The sequence below is a fragment of the Nomascus leucogenys genome, chromosome 2 (genome assembly GCF_006542625.1).
Source record: "Nomascus leucogenys isolate Asia chromosome 2, Asia_NLE_v1, whole genome shotgun sequence".
NCBI classification, from domain to species: domain Eukaryota; kingdom Metazoa; phylum Chordata; class Mammalia; order Primates; family Hylobatidae; genus Nomascus; species Nomascus leucogenys.
This window is the reverse complement of record NC_044382.1, coordinates 123,834,578-123,858,713: the sequence shown is the minus strand read 5'-3', so window position 1 is coordinate 123,858,713 and position 24,136 is coordinate 123,834,578. Positions and strand designations below refer to the sequence as shown.

The 24,136-nt window shown below is 36.5% G+C and overlaps 1 protein-coding gene across 6 annotated transcripts in view; it reads right to left on the bottom strand.

The window, feature by feature from the left end:
* AP3S1 (adaptor related protein complex 3 subunit sigma 1) overlaps positions 1 to 24,136 on the bottom strand; it is a 69,509-nt gene that overhangs the window by 39,120 nt on the left and 6,253 nt on the right. For all 6 annotated transcript variants that reach the window (XR_004031443.1, XM_030817974.1, XM_030817962.1 and 3 more), the window contains exons 2-3: positions 8,725 to 8,816; positions 4,996 to 5,107 (exon numbers count right to left, since the gene is read on the bottom strand). Coding sequence is in view for 5 of the 6 variants with exons in the window: in XM_030817974.1 (XP_030673834.1) it covers positions 4,996 to 5,107; positions 8,725 to 8,816 (204 nt within the window). In the remaining variant the exon portion in view is untranslated. The remainder of the gene's footprint in view (positions 1 to 4,995; positions 5,108 to 8,724; positions 8,817 to 24,136) is intronic.

The window sequence follows — 24,136 nt, the reverse complement described above, 5'->3', positions numbered from 1 at the left end:
CTAACAAAATAATATTTTATATGCCTTTCTTACAAATACATGCTTTAATGATGTTAGCTAAAAACCACTGACATGTTAACATGATTAACATTTAGTCACGGGTTTCACATGAAATTTCTTTTTTTAATGCTCACACCTACTCTGTGAATTGGTGTTATTATTATTATCCCTGCTTTGTGGATGAGGAAAGTTAGGGTCAAAGAGGTTACATAACTTGCCCAAAATTACATAGCTAGTATACGGCAGAGCTAAATGCTTTTAACCACTACAAGATAATAGATAGCTTTAATTCACAGGTCTTTCTAACAACCTCATGTCTGTAGGCAACATGTTGAAATAAGCATACTTTACAGTTAAAAAAAAAATTAAGGTCTATAAAGAATAAATAACTTGCTCAACATCATACTAAATTAGCATTCATAGCCACGAATAAAATAATTCCTCAAAAGGTAGTTTAACAGTACTATAATAATAACAAATACTATATATGGAGCTCCAGTTTAAATATACATTCTAACAACATGGTCACAATGTATCTTTCTAAACCTAAAGAAAAGTTTAGCTTTTAGTTCTCAATTTTGTCGTTTTTTTATCTAGCTACAACTGAATAAGACAGATGCTCTGATTACTGTTACATGTGGTACAGAAAACTATAACAGAAATTTGGAATTATCCAGTGAATTTATATGCCTCCATTATCAGCTTGGCATAATAAACTAATTAAGGACAATACGACTGCTTATAAATAACTCAACCCAATATTAATATTTAATAAACTTCTATTCTCATCCTGTAAATATTTTAACACTTCCAATAATAATATGCTACAACAGAAAGGACTCCTTAAAAAGCTAGCTATTAACTCTAGCATATATGGCATACATAGCAGTTAATATCACACTAAAATGGTATATATCAATAAAAAAAAGTCCACCCCTTTTTTCCAAACTTACAAGGAATTTTTAAAAAGAAACAAAAGAAAACAAAAACTGATCGTTCGTTTGGGTAGCTGGTGTAAATTCTGTGGACTACTGACGTAAATTCAGTACTGGTGGAATAGTGGTGTAAATTCCATATCGAATTTACTAATAATGCCTTCTCCCAGATTTTATACAAGATACAAAGTCATATTTGGGACAACATATGCATACCTTAGAGACACTAACTCTCTGCATTAAAATATATGCTTCCAGTTATATGAATGGTATCACTGTAATATTTAAAATATCAAAATTGTAAGCATAGGTTTAATAGTTACATGTTGAGTTTTCTTGCTCTGTTCTCTAAAAGAATATGCAAGACCAAGAGGTTTTGATGTAAACTCTCTTGGTTTATAATTTTCCACTTTTACTTTTTACATTAAAATTGCCTTTCTCAAAACTAGAGGATGAACAAATTAAGAAAATCAGTTCTCTCTGAATAGCTATTTGATGAAACAGAAGCAGGAACAATAAGCTACGCACTTCCATCTTTGTTTACTCAACTGATGTTTTTAAAGCGACTGACTCAGGTATGCTCAGTACACTCCCTCTTCAGTATTTGATGAACTGTGGTAACTGAAGGGGAAAGATCACAACCACAGAACTTCCAACATGTTCCTGGTAGTGACAGACATAGTACCTATAAGGTGAATTACAGAACTCTTCTGTTTTGTGACACAATACATCAGCATGTGGTAACTCAGGGGTATTGTAAAAACGGCTCTAGCCTACTTTAGTAATCGGAAAATGACAAAGTCCTCCTGAAATCCTTTCTTCTGTATGTTATCTAATATCAAAACAAATAATCAACGTGTGAAGCATGGATAAAAAATTTTGCAAAACACAAAAGATAGTTTCCACTTTCCATGAGTACATGACAGAATTTACTTTGGATATGATATATTAACAGCATGTTTGTTCTTTGAAAACTCCCCATCTAATCCCCTTTGGAGACAGAACTACTTTCTCATAAGAAGATCAACAACAGCATCAAAATAATAATCAATGGTGATGACTTAATCTCAGGACGCAAGCATAAAATACTTCTGATTTACCTCTAGGAAAAGACACATTTGTTTTGGTCTTTCTTAATAGCAGTATTTCCCTTCAGTAAGAGACTAAATTTGAAATGGTACACTTTCTCCTGTTTTTCTTCCTATAATTCTAGTGGCTAGGCTCAGGTAAATAAAAACAGTGTTTTGGAACATAGTGTGCATGTCTACCACTCTCTTCAGTCATGGGTAACAGAGAAATAGAAAGCACAGTTCTATATTAATTTTTTTTCTGTAAAAATATAATGCTCTCTTGACATAATGATAAAATGAATTAACTATTCCCCTAGGTAGGATAAACTAAGAAATGTAAGAATAAACAAAGTTACAAGGCAATGCAATATATAGTCCTGATCAACCCTTCGATGTCATCAAAAGTAAGATTTGGCTTCTTTTTCTTTACTAGAAAAGCCTTGAGAAAGCAAAACATAACTTAGCAGTGTTTCTCAAGTAGGCCCCAGGAGGAAAGTGAACATATACCCAAGGGATCTCGGGGCACCTTTACCTCAAGCTCAAAATTTCTTTCAAGTCTCCACTTAGAGCTTTAAATATCATGAAAAATTTGTATTCTACCTCATAATATATACATGTTTACGTTCATTTCCTCACTGCCACCAATCTTCGAAACAAAGAAAAAACATATACCAGGAATATGTGCCATGATTACCTTGTGGTTTCATTTAACTTCCACACCCAGCTCCTCCCAAAAACCCAGTTTAAGAATTATAGATTTAAGAGTAGCATGGCATACAAAGAGATCAATTTATCATTTATCTCCTTTTTTATTTTATTAACAATGTTTTTATTTCTATTTTTTTGAGACAGAGTCTCACTCTGTTACCTGGGCTGGAGTGAGCGGCACAATCTCAGCTCACTACAAGCCATCCTCCCTGGCTCCCGCCTCAGCCTCCCGAGTGATTGGGACTACAGGTGCAGAACAGCATACCTGGCTAATTTTTGTAGAGATGGGGTTGCCCAGGCTGGTCTCGAACTCCTGGGCTCAAGTGATCTGCTCAGCTCAGCCTTCCAAAGTGCTAGGATTACAGGTGTCAACTACCACAGCTGGCCACAATGTTTTTATTTTTAAAGCCTTAGCCACAGTACTAAGAATTTGTTACCTAAGTTGTCTGCTTGGGTTAATTTCTTGTCTATTCTGTAACACCAACTAGAGCTCAAACCATGCCACCTTCTTGCTAACTTCAAAAGCCAATTTTATCTGTGCACTGGGAAGCAAGGTGCTAGAAGTGTTAGATATTTTAGGAGAGAGGAGACTGTATGAGTAGTCATCTAGAGGTATGGGAGAGTAAACGGACTGGGGAAACAGAAAACGATTCTTGGGTAGCATAAAGGACTCACTGAGCTAAGGGATCATTAATTTAAAGTGAGACTGGTAAATATAGTTACTTTTTTTTTTCCTCTAGGTATGTTCAGATGTATGGGTGTGGGCAAGGAGTTCAGTGTACACAAGGCTATATCACTATCATGACTATGAAATTTAAGCTGGATAAGGAAAGTAAGGCATCAGTAAAATCAGAGTGAAAAAAATGATACATTTCTAAAACTGAGGGTTACAATAGGTCTAAAGACTTCAAAACTGTGAAATTGAGATTATGGAGGGGTTACAGTTTAGACAAGGATAAAATCTAGAAATGGGTACATAGTGAGAGGGAGTGGAGGGGAAAATTTATTGGAAGAGAGGAGTTTCAGATTTTGAAGACACCAGGGTATTGGGAGAATTATACATATGAACAATGGAATCACCAAGAATTACAAAACAAGCAGTACTGGAATGAATGCCAGTGAACCAAGAACCAAAATCTATTAGGAGACAATTTTACATGGATCTTGTGTTTCCACATATATTGTGAGCAGAGGCATTGACTGTCTTTGTTCTGGGCTTTTTAAGCATGCTTGTATATCAAACAGCCCTGGAAAATAGACAGTGTCTTCTTCCACAGCAAAGGATAGGTTTCCTTACACTCTTGGAAGAGACAGTCTCTTCCTTCCAAACAAGGGCAGACATGCTTAGTATCCATTATAAAAGATTCCAGTTCCCTAAGCTTGGCGTTCCTCATCTGTCATTTAATCCACTCTGTGTGCAGGTATCATCTGGACCTCTTCATATCACCCCTTGAGAATTAGAAAATTCGTGCAAGCAAATGCTGTCACTTTAGCTAATGTTTTTGCTATTAGTAATAAGGTCCTTTGTCTCTGGCCCAGACATCTCCTGCCTTCTACCAGCGTCCATGAAATTATGGCAGGTTAACTTCTTAGCTTGCAAGTAAAGCAAATCTCGGACCCTTCACAATTCTTAACAAAATCTCCAATGAATGACAGATGGAGATGAGTGATGACTATAACTAAATGGATAGAAGGTGGTATAGTCTGATAAGATAAAATTTGGAGGTGTTTGAGAAGAAAGAACGGTCTGGAAAATGCAATGAGAAGCTAAGAGTATACCTCCAGGCTCAAAGGCAGAAAAGAAGCAGGAGAGAAAATGGCCACTACTTGAAAGGGTTGCAGGTAGTATCACCAGGGAAGCAAGATTTAATTTAGAGCAAAATGTAAAGTAATATTAACAGAAGAGGCTGAAGATAAAAAGAAATTTGCTGATGACTGACCTTGAGTTCCAGGGACATTATGAAAGATTTTCAGGAGACAGGGAGAGGTAGGTTTTAGGGTTAGTTTTGGATACATGTGTTAAGAAACCCATGAGTCTTGAGCTCCTTGTTGTAACTTACATGAGCAAGATAAAACGTCATGATTAAACTAGTTATGACAGTTTTAATCAGATCAAATGTTTGCTTGTTTCTATGTCCTCTGACCTCTTTAACCAACACAGCATCTATCATGAAACGCTTTATTTCTTACTAACATCATTTTAGAAAATTTAGAATATATGTTTTTAAAAATTTAAGTGTCAAACTGTTATTTAAGATAGTAAGAAGCAAGTGTTAACTTACTTGAATTAGATCTAAAATGCCAAGTTCGCTTTCTGAAGAGTCCACACAGAAGACAAAATATAACGTTGCGTAATGTCTATAAATCAGTTTGTTGTCAGATCCTCCAATTAATCTAAATGACAAAAAAATTGTAATGTTATTGGAAACAAAATGCAAATCATTTTCATTAGCTCAAGCAAACTGACAATTTGTTTAAAAACCACTTGTCAAACGAAAGGTGACATTCAATGGCAAAGCATTTAAGTGAACTTATTCAGAGACTAGGTAAACTAAGATGGCTGTTTTCTTCAGAAATATCAAGTAAAAGAAGCCAGTGCTTAATTTCAGTTCATTCATTCATTCATTAAACTATTCTCTGAGTAACTACTATGTGCCAAGCACTGGTAGTGGGGAAGGAGCAACACACACACACATCAGAACATCATCAGATAGTGGCAAGTGTTACACTGAGAATCAAAATACAATGATGATATATTGATGGGTTCCCTACTTCAGGCTGAATATTAAGCAAGAGTGGCATTTAAGCTGAGATCTAATGATAAGGAGTTGGCTTGGAAAAAATTTAGAAAAGAGCATTTCAAGCTAAGATAGTAAGTAATAAAAGGCCATTTCATCAAGAACAAAGTATGTATGTTCAGGGAAGAGAAAAAAGGCCAGTAGATAAGAAAGGATTAGTAAATGATAAAGTCAGAGAAGTAGGCAGAAATTAGATCATGGGGCATTTGTAAGTGCTTACTAGATTTAACTCCATACATCACAGTAAGTTACACAGCTTAAGCCTGATTATCAACCAGAAAAAAAAGAAGAATGACACTTCTTAAGTTTTGGATAGGTTTACCATCAAGATCTCTTCTAAAATTACATTGTTTTGAAATATAAATGCAAGAAAACTGAGCTAAGATACTAAACTCTTTCATGAAATACTCTTATTTATAATGACTGGAATTTTAGTATTTTAAAAATAGTAATTTAGGAATCATTCCAAACATCTTATATTTTTCTAAATATAGTTTAGCTATTTCATAGTTAAGTTTACAATAATGAATTCACCTTCTTAAAAGACCCCGAAACACTTACATAATTTACAATCAAGGCTATATGTAACCAAAATTAAATTAACATCCATCCCAACAGAATATAGGAAAATGGCATCTTTCCCTCCCTCCCTCCCTCCCTTCCTTCCTTCCTTCGTTCCTTCCTTCCCTCTCTCCCTCCCTTCTCTTTCTCTCTTTCTCTGTCTCTCTGTGTCTCTCTCTCTGTCTCTCTCTTTCTTTCTTTCTTTCTTTCTGAGACAGAGTTTCACTCTGTCACCCAGGCTGGAGTGCAGTGGTGCTATCTCAGCTCACTGCAGCCTCTGCCTCCTGGCTTCAAGCAATTCTCCTGCCTCAGCCACCAAAGTAGCTGGGATTACAGGTGCACACCACCACACCTGGCTGATTTTTGTACTTTTAGTAGAGATGGGGTTTCACCATGTTGCCCAGGCTGGTCTCAAACTCCTGAGCTCAGGAGATCTGCACGCCTAGGCCTCCCAAAATGCTAGGATTACAGGCGTGAGCCACCACACCTGGCCAGCATCTATTTCTTACACAGTAAAAATAATACTAAACTTATAAGTTCTGTAGAAACAGCTTCTCAAGGTATATACTACTTCTATGTCTTCTAATAGCAAAAGGAGAAATGATCTTTGACAAGAATAAAAATTTCCTATATGCTAGATACTCTTCTAGAGAAGATGTTTAATTTAAAAATATCTACATGCAATTTAAAGATTCTGAGAGTGTATTTATAGACTATGACAGCAATTGTTCCTTGAAAGAGGCAAAAAGAACACAAATTGGAGGCTTTACTTCATTCTGAATCAGCGATTTAGTGATTATCTTAAAACTTTTGCTTTATTTAAAAGGAGAGCAAACTTCTGAAGAATATAAATTTCAAAAAGGCCAATAATGCTATTAAAAGCAAGCAAAATATTAATGTGGCAAGTACATACTTTGCCTTTAAAATATAATCTTGGCCGGGCGCGGTGGCTCATGCTTGTAATCCCAGCACTTTGGGAGGCCGAGGCGGGCGGATCACGAGGTCAGGAGATCGAGACCACGGTGAAACCCCGTCTCTACCAAAAATACAAAAACTTAGCCGGGTGTGGTGGCGGGCGCCTGTAGTCTCAGCTACTCGGAGAGGCTGAGGCAGGAGAACGCCGTGAACCTGGGAGGCAGGGCTTGCAGTGAGCCGAGACTGCGCCACTGCACTCCAGCCTGGGCAACAGAGCGAGACTCTGTCCCAAAAAAAAAAAAAAAAAAAAAAAAAAAAATATATATATATATATATAAACAATCTTATCTTTAAGCTATAGTATAATACTGATAAAAATTCCTGTACAGAATGTAATACATCATATAAAACCACAGGATTGAGAAATCCTGTTAGTCCAAATAACTCATTTTATAGAGGAGAAAACTGAGGCCTGAGAATTTAAGTAACCTGTCCAAGGAAATCAGCTGGTTAGTGACAAAACTAGGATTAAACTAGATGCGAGGCCTCCTCTCTGCTGCGATATTTGCTTTCTATTTTTTGTAAAGTTAAAAAAGAACAATCACAATTTCAAGCCACAATTTCTAATTCAAATAGCACCCTAGTTAGATGAATCAGGTTCTTACATGCAGTGCACTGTGCTGAGTGGTAAGTTTCCTAGGCGATAAGAAATCAAGAGGCTAGGATGAGAGGAAATGATAGTAATGTCAAAGACAACTAAAGTTAAATAAGCACAAGTAAAATTCAAAAACAGAATCAGGTACACTTGTCTCAATTGTTCAATTAGAAGCCTTGAGTTAACAGCAAAATTTATAAGTATGTATGGGACATTTAAGGACAGCATGATATAATCTTTCAGGAAACCGAAGTTAAGTGTTCCACATGATAAAAAGTAACTTATGACCATGGATTCCCTGTTATCCAGAGTATTTCTCATCCATCATACACAGTAAAATACAGAAAATTCTAAGTTTCTCTGAGTGATTTATGTTTGACAACACTGTTTTCATGGAAGCTATTAGTTTAAAAGTATTTATTTGTAATATTTGGCAATATTCTTATTCACTTTAAAAATAGAAAAATTGATTAGCTGAATTAGGTATATTGGAAAAACAGACTTCAGTCTTGTAATAGTAAAATAAAGAATGTAGTCTAATTTTTATGAACATTCACACAAAGGAATACTCTGTAGTCACTAAAAAGAATAAGCTTGTCCTAGATGTATTTATATGCAAAGCTTTTGAAAATACTGAGAACCAGCAACATGCAAATGAGCATTCCAAGTGTGATCTCATAAATAAAAATTTTAAGGTTGTATGTTAGTCAACACATAAAACATACTTTATATGTTAGTCAATACAAACAATTTTCTAGAAGGATACACAAGAAATTGGGTAGAAGGACTAAGTTTGAGAGATTCTTATTTTACATTTTATACTTCCCTGTAATGTTGGAATTTTTATGATTTAATATATTACCTTTATATAAAATTCCCTTCCGAAATTTTTAAGAGGAAAAAAGATTGCATATCTTTAAAAAATAATTCTTTAAGTTAGATTTATAGCTAACATAGGTGGCAATTAATTCACCTAATCCAATTAATCAAAATTAGAAAACTTTTGCCATAAACTGATTAAACAGTATATATTTTAATCACATAGTCAAAGCTTAGAAATGTCTATGAAATGCTTTACTTACAATCCTCCTTCTAGGAAATTACAAACATTTTCATCTCTCTTAGATACCAAATGGAAAGTCTCCCTGATGATTTGCTGTTGTGTATCTTCACTCTGAGGAAGAATAATTCATATATATTAGGATGGAGTGTATAGGTTTAATAGCATTTTAAGAATTTTTAAAATCAAAGGTAGTAATATCTGTCTGGGAAAAACATCTAAAAGAGGGGTCCTTGGAGAAGTGACTTAAATTACACCTTACAGAAGCAAAACCCAATATTTTTTGATGAAAAAGGAAAAAAAAACCCAATTATTTATATTTACCACTATAATAAAAGTAACATATTTCTAAGTTTCAAAAACCAACAAGAAAAAATATTAGATGAATTACATACACTGGTAAAAGGGAAACTAGATATTAACTAGTCAAAGCTGATTATCTTACAAATGAGTAAAATGAATCAGAAAGGTAAAGTTATAAATAGTGTAGCTAATCTATATTTGAATGGAGGAAAGAAATAGAACTATGGAGCTTCCAATTAAGTTTAACCTTTACTAAATATAGACTGAGGTAAGAGTCCATCCATCTTACTCATCTTTATATAAGCTGATCTAAAGCCAAGGATTGGGTCAATAAATATTTATTAACCTGGACCAAGCAATTCATATTCCAGTAAGAGTCAGCATCCTGGCCGGGCACAGTGGCTCACGCCTGTAATCCCAGCACTTTGAGAGGCCGAGGCGGGCGGATCACAAGGTCAGGAGATCGAGACCATCCTGGCCAACATGGTGAAACTCCGTCTCTACTAAAAATACAAAAATAGCTGGGTGTGGTGGCGCATGCCTGTAATCCCAACTACTCGGGAGGCTGAAGCAGGAGAATAGCTTGAACCCAGGAAGCAGAGATTACAGTAAGCTGAGATCGCACCACTGCACTCCAGCCTGGCAACAGAGTGAGATTCCATCTCAAACAAAACAAAACAAGACTAAGTTTCCTAAACACTGCAATAGAAAACTGAGCAAAATCATGAACACCAATTTCAAAGGAAAGGATGTGAATGGTCCACAAAGAAATGAAAAGATACTAAACCTCAGTAGTAATTAAGTGAAATACAAATTAAAACAACGAGATAGCTCCACATGTACCATATCAGCAAAAGTATAAAAATATGATAGTATAAAATGTTGACAAAGATGTAGAGCCAAAGAAACTCTCATCTCACCAGTGGGAGGGTAAACATATAATCACTTGGGGAAACAGTTTTATTAACCAGCACTTTCTCTCCTAGATACTATTCTAAACCATATGAAACCAGTTTTTGAAGATCAAAAACAATTGAGCATTGGCAATTACATAGACAGGTGACCCTTGAACCATGTGGTGCTTAGGGATGCTGATCCCCCATGCATTTGGAAATCTATGTATAAGTTTTGACTCCCCAAAAATGTAACTCCACTACACTTTTTCTCTTAACAATTCTTAAAGTAACCTAGAGAAAAGAAAATGTTATTAAGAAAATCATAAGAGAAAATATATTTACTATTCATTGAGTGGAAATAGATAATCACAAAGGCTTCCTCTTTGTCTTCATGTTAAGTAGGCTGAAGAAGCGGAGGGCGAGGAGAGGTGTTTGTTTTGTTGTCTTAAGTATGGCAAAGGCAGAAAAGGTGGAGGTAGTGGATGGGGAGGCTGGAGAGGCAGGCACACATGATGTAACTTTATGGAAATACATAGTAATTTCTGTCTGCCATTTTGCTTTTTCATTTCTCTGAAAATGTTTCTATACAGTACTAATCCTTGTTCCACTGTCTGCTTTAGTTTTAGCATCCATATTACAGAAGGGTCCATGTCATTAAAAGAAGTCAAAGCAGTCTCGAATAATTGGAACTCTTTTGCCAGATTGTCTAATGTCAATTTGTTTTCTGGCGCTGCTTCTTCTAAGTCTTCTTCCTTATCATCTGGCAGTGTTCAGAAGCACTCATCTCCATCAAAATGTGTTCTGCTAATTACTCTGTTGTGCTAATGCACTCTTAGATTTCTCTGAAACCCTTATCTTGAAACCTTTCATTCTCCCACCTTTTTTGCTACATTCACAATCTCTTCCATGTTTCTTTGATTGGTTCTGTCATAAATCCTGTGAAGTCATGCTCCACATATAGACACGGTTTTCTTCAGCAGGAATGCACTGTTTCAGGCCTCATGGCTTTCACAGCTTTTTCTCTAACAACGATGACATCTTTAATAATGTAATCGTTCCAGACTTGCATGATATTCTATCAAGATTCTCTTCCACAGTGTTGAAAATCCTTTCCATAAATACCAAGTGTAATGAGCCCTAAAGGTCCTTATGACCCCGATGTTTAGGCTGAATTACAAACTTTGTGACTGGGGGCAAGTTGACCACTTTAATGCCTTTGGTGTTGAACTCATGGGGTTCTGGGATGCCAGGGGGATTGTCCAATATCAAAAAAACTTTAAAAGGCAGTCACTTACTGGCAAGGAATTTCCTAACTTCAGGAACAAAGTATCTATGGACTCAATCCAGAAAACGGGTTCTCATCCACTCCTTCTTATAGAACCAAGAGACTAGCAGCTGTTGTTTATCTTTTCCCTTCAGGGCTCAGGGATTAGCAGCTTTATAAAGACAGTCCTCATCATAAACCTGAGTGCATTTGCACAAAACAGTAGAGTTAGCCTATCCCTTCCAACTTTAAATCCTGGTGCTTGCTTGTTCCTCTTCCTTACTAAAAAATATCTTTCGTGGTAGATTTTTCTCTTTTTTTTCCAGAATAAGGCACTTTCATCTGCATTAAAAACCTGTTCAGGCAGACATCTTTTCTCTGCAATGGTTTTCTTAATGGTGCCTGGGAACTCGTGTGCTACCTCTTGGTCAGCAACAGCTGGCTTCTCCTATCATCTTGACATTTTTAAAGTCAAACCTCTTTCTATAAGCATCAAGCCATCCTTTGCTGGCATTAAATTTTCCAGCTTTAGGTCCTTTACCTTCCTTATGCTTTATGTTATCATATAATGACTTCACTTTTTCTCAAATCATATTCTATAGGTATGCCTTTCTCACAGCATTCCTGTGCCCACATAAGAGTTGGATTTTCGGCCGGGCGCGGTGGCTCACGCTTGTAATCCCAGCACTTTGGGAGGCCGAGGCGGGCGGATCACGAGGTCAGGAGATCGAGACCACGGTGAAACCCCGTCTCTACTAAAAAAATACAAAAAATTAGCCGGGCGTGGTGGCGGGCGCCTGTAGTCCCAGCTACTCGGAGAGGCTGAGGCAGGAGAATGGCGTGAACCCGGGAGGCAGAGCTTGCAGTGAGCCGAGATAGCGCCACTGCACTCCAGCCTGGGCGACAGAGCGAGACTCCGTCTCAAAAAAAAAAAAAAAAAAAAAAAAAAAAAAGAGTTGGATTTTCAATAAGACATAAAAAGGGATTTTGCAAAAGGTGCAAAGTTTTCTCACACACTGGCATAGCTATAGCTACAGATTGATGAATTTTCTTTTTCTTTCTTTTTTTTTTTTTTTTTTGAAATGGAGTCTCCCTCTGTTGCCCAGGCTAGAGTGCAGCGGTGCAATCTTGGCTCACTGCAACCCACCTCCAGGGTTCAAGCAATTCTCCTGCCTCAGCCTCCCGACTAGATGGGATTACAGGTTCCCGCCACCATGCCCAGCTAATTTTTGTATTTTTATTTTTATTTTTTCGAGACAGAGTTTTTGCTCTGTTGCCCAGGCTGGAGTGCAATGGCATGATCTCGCTCACTGCAACCTCCGCCTCCTGGGTTCAACCGATTCTCCTGTCTCAGCCTCCCAAGTAGCTGGAATTACAGGCGCCCACCACCATGCCCAGCTAATTTTTGTATTTTTAGTAGAGATGAGGTTTCACCATGTTGGCCAGGCTGGTCTCGAACTCGACCTCAGGTGATCCACCCGCCTCTGTCTCCCAAAGTGCTAGGATTACAGATGTGAGCCACCATGCCCAGCCATAATTTTTGTATTTGTAGTAGAAATGGGGTTTTGCCATGTTGGCCAGGCTGGTCTCGAACTCCTGACCTCAAGTGATCCGCCTGCCTTGGCCTCCCAAAGTGCTGGGATTACAGGCATGAGCCACTGTGCCTGACCATGAATTTTATTTTCTTTACAATAGTCCTTTTGCTGGATTCATTTATCTTGAATACTGGGCAACCACAGCCACAGACCTATATCTAAGGTATATATCAAGCAATTCAACTTTTTCTTGTAGTGTCATGATATTTGTCTGCTGCTTGGGAGCACTTCCAACATCACTAGTAGCACTTCATATGACTCCCATAGTGTTATTCAAGGTTTATGATATTACAACAAACATCATAACAAACTACACAGGAATTGGGAGAAAGCACTTTTTACTGTGAGGTGTAATTTACTAGAGAGACAAATTGCTCACCAGGAGATGATTAGCATCACACAGCATTTTAAGCAGATTCTCAAAACACCTGAATTTACCACAATAGCAACAGAATGTTGGAATTATTACAGTAGTACACTACGTATGTCTGGAAGTGACGATAAAGAGAGTACTGTAAAATAAGGACTAAAAGTTTGTTTAAAAAGCAGAAGGATCACTAAATTCCCACTACCATCCCCAACAAAAGTTCTTAATTTTATTACTAGGAATAGATCAAAGGGAGGGTCTTCGGAGAGCAAGGGGTACTGTGGTAGCCAGAAAAATGGCCCACCAAAAAATGGCAACACCCTAATCCCTGGGACCTGTAAATATGTGTGGTTAACATGACAAATGCCTTTGCAGATGTGATTAAGGACTCTGAGATGAAGATATTATCCCAGATTATATAGGTGGGGCTAATTGCATCGCACTGTACTTTAAAATCTACTTCCCATGACCTTTTTCTCAAGAAATTACTAGAGGGTATTACTGGCTCCACCATGGCAGGATAATAAGCAAAGAAACGAAGCAATAGGAGGTCCAACACAGGAAACAAGCAGAAGGAATCCCCTAAAATAATAAAGATCCCAGCATGACTGCCATACAACTGGTCTGGATTGGTCCTAGTCAAAAGGCTCCAGAAGAGATTTATTTAAGAACATAAAACTGAGAAAAGATGTGTATGATTTAGACAACTGGCAAAGATGTAAACTAGTGATAAGTGCATTAAAAACTACATCAAATGAAAAGGTAATTACAACCTTTAAAGAGAATAAAGTGTCAGGAAAGAAAAAACAGTACAGTTAACAACATGGCTCAGCTGAAGATAGTGTTTACATAATAAATTAATGTAAACATCAAACACTGATCTAACCAAAATTATGAAATAACTATGAGGGGACTGGGAATTAGTTGTGGAGGAGAGGACAGCCAAATAATCATTTTTAATAGCAGAATAAATCAGGTCTACAAGTAATAAATCAGGCAGTAAAAACAAGTACATTATTTAGACACATATACATAAACACTGAAATCAGCAGCTAAAGGTAGTTACTTGTGGAAAGGGAGAAATGAAGAAATGTTATTTTTCATAACAAATCTTATGAAACTATTAGATTCTTTAACCAATATGTATGTATAACTTGAAGAAACAAACTAAAAGAAGGAAAGGAGGAGAGTAAATAATCTGCAACCAGATATATGGGTTTATGCCTGGATGTACTCTTTGTTAACTCTGTGACATTGAGCAAGTTACTTATCCTCTTTGTGCCTGAGTCTTCCTCATTTGTAGCACGGAGAAAGCAACAGTAGCTACCTCATGGTGGTGTTGTGAGAACTGAGTTCATACACTTACTTTATACATACATGTACATACTTGTAGAATGATATCTGGCATATAATAAGCATGCATTAACACCAACTTATTTTTAAGTAGTACCTCTGGGCCTTATCTGAAAAGTCAGCTCTAGAATTCTAAGGACAATAAAATCTTATAGGAAGTTTTCTTTTAAGAAATGTTATCTTTCTGCATTATGTTACTGCTTATTAAGGAAGAGGTTAACTGTGCTAACCATTAACTATGTTTCACTACATTGACAGTGAAAGAATTTCTCATACGAACTTCAACTGCTGCCCCTTGGAATCTAAGAATGCTGGCAATACTCAACTAAGAAAATCAGTAGTGGTGGTTACCAGGGGCTGGTGGTGGGAATAAAAGGAGGAATGGGGAAAGCAAAAATGTTGATCAAAGGTACAAAGTTTCAGTTAGACTGCAGGAATAAGTTTTTGTGAACTACTGAACTGCATGGTGACCACAGTTAATAATAATGTATATTTTAAAACTTCCAAAAGAATGTATTTTTAACATTCTCCCCACAAAGAAATAATAAGTTGTTGAGATGACAGATACGTTGCTGGGTGCAGTGGCTCATGTTTGTAATCCTAGCACTTTGGGGGGCCGAGGCCGGAGGATTGCTTTAAGCCAGGAATTTCATACCAGCCTGAGCTACAAAGTGAGACCCCATCTAAACAACAACAAAAAAAATGTCTTAAAAACTTAGTTGAGCACGGTGGTGGGCACCTGTAGTCCTGGCTACCAAGGAGGCTGAGCCAAAAGGATCCCTTGAGGCCCTTGAACCCTGGAGGTTGAGGCTGCAGTGAGCTAATGATCACACCACTGTCCATCAGCCTGGGAACCAGGGCATTCCAGCCTGGGAGACAGGGCAAGATGCTATTTCTAGAAAAAAAAAAAAAGATGCTGGATATATTAACTAGCTTGATTGAACCCTTTTATAATGTATACATAGATCAAAACATAACACTGTACCCCATAAATATGCACAGTTATTATGTCAACTAAAAATGAAGAAAAAAAGAAAACAATATAGGAAAGAATGCCTTAAAATTTTAATCAAACATCCAAAGGCTAAGCTAAAATTAAATAAGTATCTGCTGACATAAAACTATTTTCCTTATTTAACTTAACGGCTTTCATTAAGGAGCCTAGAACTTGCTTCAGGCTGATCAGATTTCCTAACAGTACAGTTTCACAAGAGAAGTCAAAAAAGCTATATTTCAGTTGGTCACAACTCCTAAATTACATCAGTCTAAAGGCAACTACAGTTACAAAAAGGCAAAAACTTTTATTATTTTAGTATTTCTTAATGCAGTAATGAAAAACAAAAATAAACTTTAAAAAAACAGAAACCCACTAACAATATTTTCTCTTTTCCTATGTTTCCCTCCTGTCCTTATGCATATATCACACAGGCAACTTTAAAACTTCCCTCTAATCATAGTCAATGTCATCCCCCATCCTCATCATTCTTTTAAAAATTTAGGAAAGTATTTTCTTAAAATGCATTCATTCACTCTGGTAAATGTTAAAATATAGAGGATTACCAAGATCAAAGACAAATAGATCCTTTTCTCAAACAGCTTATGATCTAATACAAGAAGTAAAATACAGATATCATTATTTTGAATTTATAGTTTTGTATTTTGCCTTTTTTGTATTTCAAAAAAAGAAACAGAATTCCTCATAATCAACTGGGTGCAGTGGCTCAAGCCTGTAATCCCAGCACTTTGGGAGGCCAAGGTGGGAGGATCACTTGACGCCAGGAGTTCCAGACAAGCCTGGGCAACATGGTGAAACCCCATCTCTACAAAAAATACAAAAATTAGCCGGGCATGGTGATGCATGCCTGTAGTCCTAGTTACTCAAGAGTCTGAGGTTGGAGGATCACCTGAGCCCAGGGGGATCAAGGCTGCAGTGAGCCATGATATACCACTGGACTCCAGCCTAGGTGGCAGAGCAAGGCCCTGGTTGAATAAAAATATTAAAATAGGACTGGGCGCGGTGGCTCAAGCCTGTAATCGCAGCACTCTGGGAGGCCAAGGCAGGCAGATCATATGAGGTCAGGAGTTCAAGACCAGCCTGACCAACATGGCGAAAGCCCGTCTCCACTAAAAATACAAAAAAAGTGGTCAGGCATGGTGGCGTATGCCTTTAGTCCCAGCTACTCAGGAGGCTGAGGCAGGAGAATCGCTTGAACCCAGGAGGTGGAGGTTGCAGTGAGCCGAGATTGCACCACTGCACTCCAGCCTGTGTGACAGAGAGATATATACATAAATATAAAATATATATTATATATAAATACAGAAAAAATATATATAATATATATAAATATAGAAAACATATAAATACACACACACATATATAAGCATACATATATAGAAAATAACTTTATAATAAAAGGTAGAGGGTGATTTGACATAAGAGTAGTACAAATAACATACTGTAAGAAGTCAAGAGGAACAATGATTTTGAGCAGCAAGATAGTCATCTTCAAAGAAAAGTGACAAATACAGAGGAAGGGCATTAAAGAATAGGTACAATTCAAAAATATAGAGAATGGGGAGTATGAAGTTACATGAAGGGCAGAAGTAAAATGTGGACAAAATCACAGAATCAAGAAAATATATGAAGAATAATAATAGTTTATGTTGCACTTAAAAAAAAAAAAAAAAGAGATGTCTGAGGACAAAGCCTCAGAGCACTACAAACATTTAGGAATCATGAAAAAGAGAAGACCCCAGCAAAGAAAATTCAGTTAGTGTGTTTTCTGCCAAGGTCTCTCCTAAGAAGTCTGGCTGGAGACTCTGTGTACATGGACAGGCCTAACTTTAGCCAGAGTGTGCAAAGAACCAGCAATCAGGATAGCAGTGTCCTTAAATCCCAAACAAGAAGAGACTAGGGCACCTACAATAGTAACTTAATTAGAACTCTGCAAGATATCTCACTAAATTTCTTTAGAGAAGAATTCTCTCCTATTTTCTCTTACAATGTATAAAAAATGCTTAGCATGCACAAAAAAGTACTCAATAAATGGCAGGTATAATTAACGCCCTAAACCACCATCAACCATTCTGCTTTGGTTTGAATGTATCCCCGAAAGTTCATGTGTTGGAAATTTAATCTCCAACGTAAAAGTGTTAAAAGGTAAGACCTTTAAAAGGTGATAAAGTGATGAGGGCTCTGCTCTCATGAATGAATGAAGGTCATTATTACAGGAGTGGGTTTGTTATCAAAGCGAGTTTTCTCCCACACTTGCCCACATGTGCATACCATGTGATGCCTTTCACCATGTTATGATGCAGCAGGAAGGCCCTCACCACACATGGCTCCTTGACCTTGGACTTCCCAGCCTCCAGAACCATGAACCAAATAAATTTCTGTTCACTATAAATTACCCAGTCTCAAGTATTCTGTTACAGAAGCACAAAATGAACTAAGACACATATTAAAATATTTCCCAATTTCAGTGGCAAACACTCTATTACTGAAATAACAAAAAGCTGAGAAGGTGACAGACTGAGTTTGAAATATTTAGAGAGTCAACCATGGTGGTAGCTGGAAGGTCTAAGAACTCCAAGAACAAGATAAAATTTGGGAGGAAAACTTGGAGTAAAGTACCAAGGCAATTCAATAGGGAAAGAACAATCAACAAATGGTGCTCAAACAACTAAATATCCACATGTAAAAGAATAAAACTTGATCCCCACCTCACACCATACACAAAACTAACTTGAAATGGACCACAGACCTAGGTATAAGAATTAAGGCTACTAAACTCTTGAAAGGAAACATAGTTACGAGATTTTTACCTTGGAGTAGGCAAAGATTTTTTAGATAGGATACCAAAAGCTCAAGGGAAGAAAAAAAGAGATAAATTAGATGATATCAAAATTCAAAACCACTGTGCTACAAGTGATAGCGGCATGAAAGTAAAAAGACAACCTATGGAATGGGAGGAGATACGTGCACATCATATACCTGATAAAGGATTTGCACTTAGAGTATATTAAGAACTCTTACAAGTCAATAATAAAAAGACAACTCAACTTAAAAACAGGCAAAGGATTTGAATATATATTTCTTTCAAAAAGATACGTAAATGGATGATAATCACATGAAGAGATGTTCAACATCATCAGTCAACAGGAAAATGTAAGTGAAAACCACAGTGAGATACTACTTGACACCTGTCAGGACAGCTAGAATAAAAATAACCAACAATAACAAGAGTTGGTTAGGATATGAAGAAACTGGAGCCCTCAGACATTGTTGGTGGGGATGTAAAATGGTACAGTCACTTTAGAATATAGTCTGGCATTTCTTCAAATAACTAAACATATTCCTACCATATGATTTGGCAATTTTACTCCCAGTTATGTACCCAACAGAAATGAGAAGATATGGTCACAGAAAAATTCATACATGAATGTTCATAGCACCATTATTCATAGTAACCCAAAAGTGAAAACAACCCAAATGTCCATCAATTGATAAATGGACAAACAAGATACAGTGTGTATATATCTCTCCATACTAAAATATTATTTAGCTATACAAAGTAATGAAATATTAATATATGCTACAACATAGGCAAATCCTGAAAGCACCATGTTAAGAAAAAGAAGCCAATCACAAGACTGTAATATTTCAGGATTCCATTTATATAGAATGTTCAGAATGGAAAAATCTACGGAAACAAAACAGATTAGTGGTTGCCAGGGACAGTGGGGAGTGGGGATTGAAGAGTGACTGCTAGTAGGTACTAAATTTCATTTAGTTTGATAAAAATGTTCTAAATTTAGATTGTGGTGATGGTTGCACAACCATGATATAATTCTAGAAGCCACTGTATTATATACTTTAAATGGGTGAATCTTATAGCATGTGAGAGCTACATTTTAATTAAGATTTTTTTTAAAAGGTTAGCTAATTTCGCAGAGAAAATGAAAGAAGCTGGGGCAACTTTTATAGCCATACTTTCTCCTATACAAGTCTTCTTACAGAACTTTTCTGTGGAAGAGTGTTTGAGGACTTTCCATTTTATAATAAGCAGCAAGTTCATTCCAAAACAGGGCCCACATACTCTGGTTTCTCTTCAGATCTTATAAACCTTTTGCCTTTTACCAAAACAGGGCCCATATAATTTAAACACTGGGGTTTTTAGAAAAAAATAAAATAAAAGAGATAATTCATTCTGAGAAAATACAAAGAGTATTTGAGAACAATCTCTGGTGTGTTCTATAGTCCTATGACTGACTACATGATCTTCCAATTAGAAGTAGGAAGTAACAAGCAGTAATAAAAGTAATCATTATTATTTACACAACAATTACTAAGTCTTTATATGTCAAGTTCCACAACCATTCTCTTATTTAATCTCATCAAAAAACCTTACTCAAAATTGAAGTCCACATTGATTGGTTAAATTATAGTATACTATACAATGAACTATTATATAGTAATTAAAAAAATATTTTCTGGGTATGATACCAAAAGCAAGCACCAGCAACAACAACAACAACAACAACAAAAACGTAAATCTCATTAAACAGTTGTGTGTATCAAAGGACACTATCAACAGAGTAAAAAGGCAATCACAGAATCAGAGAAAATATTTGCAAATCATATATACAATAGGAGACTGATATCTAGAATATATTTTTAAAACTCCTACAACTTAACAACAAAAACAAACAACTGAATATTAAAATGGGCAAAAGACTCAAATAGATATTTTTCCGAAGATATACAAATGGTCAATAAAAACATGAAAAGATCTGCAACAGCACTAGTCACTAAAGAAATGCAAATCAAAACCTTAATGACACACCACTTCATAAACATTAGGATGGCTATTTTCAAAAAACAAAAAATAACGTGGATGTAGAGAAACTAGAACCTTTGTGCATTGCTGGTGGGAATGTAAAATGGTATAGCCACTGTGGAAAATGATGAGCTGCTTCCCCAGAAAAAAACAAAACATAAAATTACTATTTAATCTAACAATTCCACTTCTGGGTATGTATCTATAAAAAGTAAAAGCAGGCACTCAAACAGATATTGGTACATCTATGTTCACAGCATTATTCATAATAGGCAAAGGATGGAAGCAACCCAAGTTTCCACTGACAAACGGATAAACAAAATACGGCATTGAGAAGGAAACATTTATCTGAGGAATGCAGGTCCTTTTAAATGATCTGGCCCAGAAAGGCATTAAAATGTGACAGCAATCACATCCTACTTCTCTCTTTTGAGCTTTGATAAATATTTATCTATTGAAACTGCTTTATACTGCCACAAGTAACTAGAAAATAACCTAATAATACTACACCACACACTATAAACAATTCCCTGTATCTCAACAATGTTAGTCAATCATTAACCAAAGTTATTTCTATAAACTAGCGAGAATTCCTGACAGACAACTTGGTATCAGCCCACTCCATGTCCCCTTTATTTAATGCCTTCACAAACCTGCTTGTTAACAGTGGCCAAGGGGAGCTCATATCCAAGGATACTTGAGTCTCCCAGGCAACTGTTCTCATTTTGGCTCAGGTAAACTCTATGAATCCTATTTTGTGCTTCAGCCTCTTCCTTTTAGGTCGATGGTATGTACATACATACAATGAAATATTATTCCGCCTTAACAATTAAAGAAATTTTGATACATGCTACACAACATGAGTGAACTTCGAAGACATGCCAAAAGAAAAGCCAGTTTCAAAAAGACAAAAATTCCATGATTCCTCCTACATGAGGTTCTTAGAGCAGTCAAATTCATAGCGACACAAAGTAGAATGGTGTTTCCCAGGTACTAGGAGAAGGGGAGAATAGGAAGTTAGTGTTTAATGTGTAAGGAGTTTCTGCTGGGAAAGACTAAGTTCTACAGATGGATGGTGGTGATGGTGACACAACAATGTGAATATACTTCATGCCACAAAACTGTACACTTGCAACTGTTAAAACGATAAATTTTATGTTATATATTTTTTACTACAATAAAACTTATTTTATAACCCTTTCATATCACACTAAGATATATTAATGATAGGAAATAGGATATGTATGCAGTAGAATCAACTGGTACTCTTCCTCAGTAAGCACAAGGTAATCAAAACAATTCAGTGGGTCTGGAATATTAAAAGTTAGCCCTTTCCTCCTGAGTAACAAAGAGAACTGTGACTGACAGCAAGTGATTCTTGTAATTACATCAGGCTTGCAAGACTGGAAAAATGTAAATGCTTTTCAGCACAATAGAGGTGGGTCTAGTGGGCTTCACATAAACTCTATTCACATATAATTAAGACAACAAGCTAAGAAAAAAATGGTTTTCTTCTTGAGTTGTGTTCCTTCACAGGTGACTTAGGAAAGCTTGATCACAGGTTTCATTGATAGAGAGGCTGTACAGAACTGGAGCACTCATGTTTTTTGTTTCCTTTGTTTTTGTTTTTTTTTTTAGGAGACAGGGGTCATGCTATGGTTGCCTAGCATGGCCTCAACTCCCGGGCTCAGGCAATCCTCCTACCTTACCCTCCCAAGTAGCTGGGACTATAGGCACACACCATGCCTGGTTTTGATGCACTGACTTTTACCTTCATTCACTGGCCTAGCAACCCCATCTTTCCAGAGCCTAACAATAACTGAGTAGAGAAGAAAGTAACTAATCAGAGGAGAGCCTCACTGCCCCTTCTGCAGAGGCACTGTTTAAATGGCAAAATGCAAGTATGATTCAAAGAAGAGTTGCTCCTCTTGTGGAGAACATGCTGGGCATGATGTCATCAAACTGAATTATGTCAAGGGGCATGGTGTGGCATACAGGCATGATCTGTCCCCATCGTTCTCTTTAGCTTCATCTCCTGCCTCTCTTCCCTGTGATTTCTCAGCTTGCCTTCTTGCTATTCCTGAACACATCAAGTGTGGTCCCATTTGAGGGACACTGCACCTCTTTCTGCCTGAAACATTCTTTTCTTTGCTGTTCTCATATTCTTCCTCTCTTATCTCATTCAGTTTTCCTCTCAAATGTCAGGTCATCAGAGGTATTCCCAATGACCCTATCTAATATAGGCTCTCCTCCATCAAGCTTTATTCCCTTATACGGTTTCATTTGTCTTCAGGCTAATTGCAATCTTAAATAATTTATTGCCTATCTCCTATCACCAGAATGTAAACCCATAGGGCAAGCGTGACATCTGTCTTACTCATCGCTGTATTACTAGTGCTTAGAATAGGGCCATACAAATAACAAATAAATACTTGAAAGAATATGGACAGGAAAAGAGAAAGAGTGTAATGGAGAGACAGATCAGGAAGTATCCAGAAAGCCCACCCCTCTTCCCAGAGGCCTATCTCTAGAAGGCCTAGTCAGAGGCCTAATTCTACAAGGGCTTCCTCCACTTGGAGTCTTAAAACAGTAGTTAGCTAGAATTGTCCTTTATTCACCTCAATATCCTTCTAAGAGTTGCCTGATTCTTTAGAAAAGAAAGCTGTTTTAACTATATTGTAGTTCAAAGGATTTGATGAGAGGAAAGCTGAAAAGGCAGATGGGTGAGGAAAGAATGTGTTTAGTTAGCCTAATGTGACAGTTTTATACAACAAGAAGTTGGAATGGGACTGCGCCCTCTAGACGGTAACAACTCAGAATCACCTTGAATTATAAACAGCAGTGACAGAATCCATAATCCACAGGTACAAAAAAGACTCTAAGTGCTAAAGGCAAGAATGAACTCTTGACTTTCAAACAAAAATTAGCAAAGATTTCCCTTTAGAATGAAAAAGACAAGGACAATGATAACCTCAGGTTACATAGGTAAGTTTAATTTTATACAGAAGAAAGATATATACACATTTCTTAAAACATGCAAATTATTAATCTGCTATTAACATATACTGTCTTTTTTAAATTTTAACAAGAGAGTGGCTGAATATTAACATATTCAGTTATCTTAAAGCCACAATGTTTAATAAATCCATCATCAACTTCAAAGCATTTATTTGTGTTATTAATGTCTAAAAGGTATGTCCTATTCCCTGGGACATTCTGAAAGGAAAAATAAAGACCAGGGGAAATACACTAAGTGTTAATAATTATCTGTGTGTGATAAAACCAAGAATGACCTTAGTGGCCTTAATACTTAATTTTCCACACTCACAAAAAAAGAAACTTACTTAAAATTGAAAACAACTTTGCCAAAGAATATAATATAGGTACGTTATGTAAGGCCTTCTTTTAGAAAAGCCATGAAATGACCTATAACATTGTCCTATTTATAACACTTCCCTCATAACCAAAAATCATTTTAACTTTGAAGACTTTATTTCCTCCTTTACAATTAAATATTCAAAAGGTTTAATCTTAATTTTTAAAAAGCAAGTTTTCCAGCATACTCCATATAAAAACTGTGAACGTATCAGCATTTGGGTTTTTCGAGGATACTTTGATATAAGGAAAACCTGAAATTAAGATCTATTGTGACACATGTTCAGTATTGCATATTACAAGGAACTACTCCTGATATTAACAACCTCAGAAGCAATCTAAAATTACAGAAAACTAAAATAAATTAAAAGCTAATAAAGAGGGAATAGTGGTGACAGATATGTTAGTTAGCTTGACTTACCCATTTCACAATATATACAT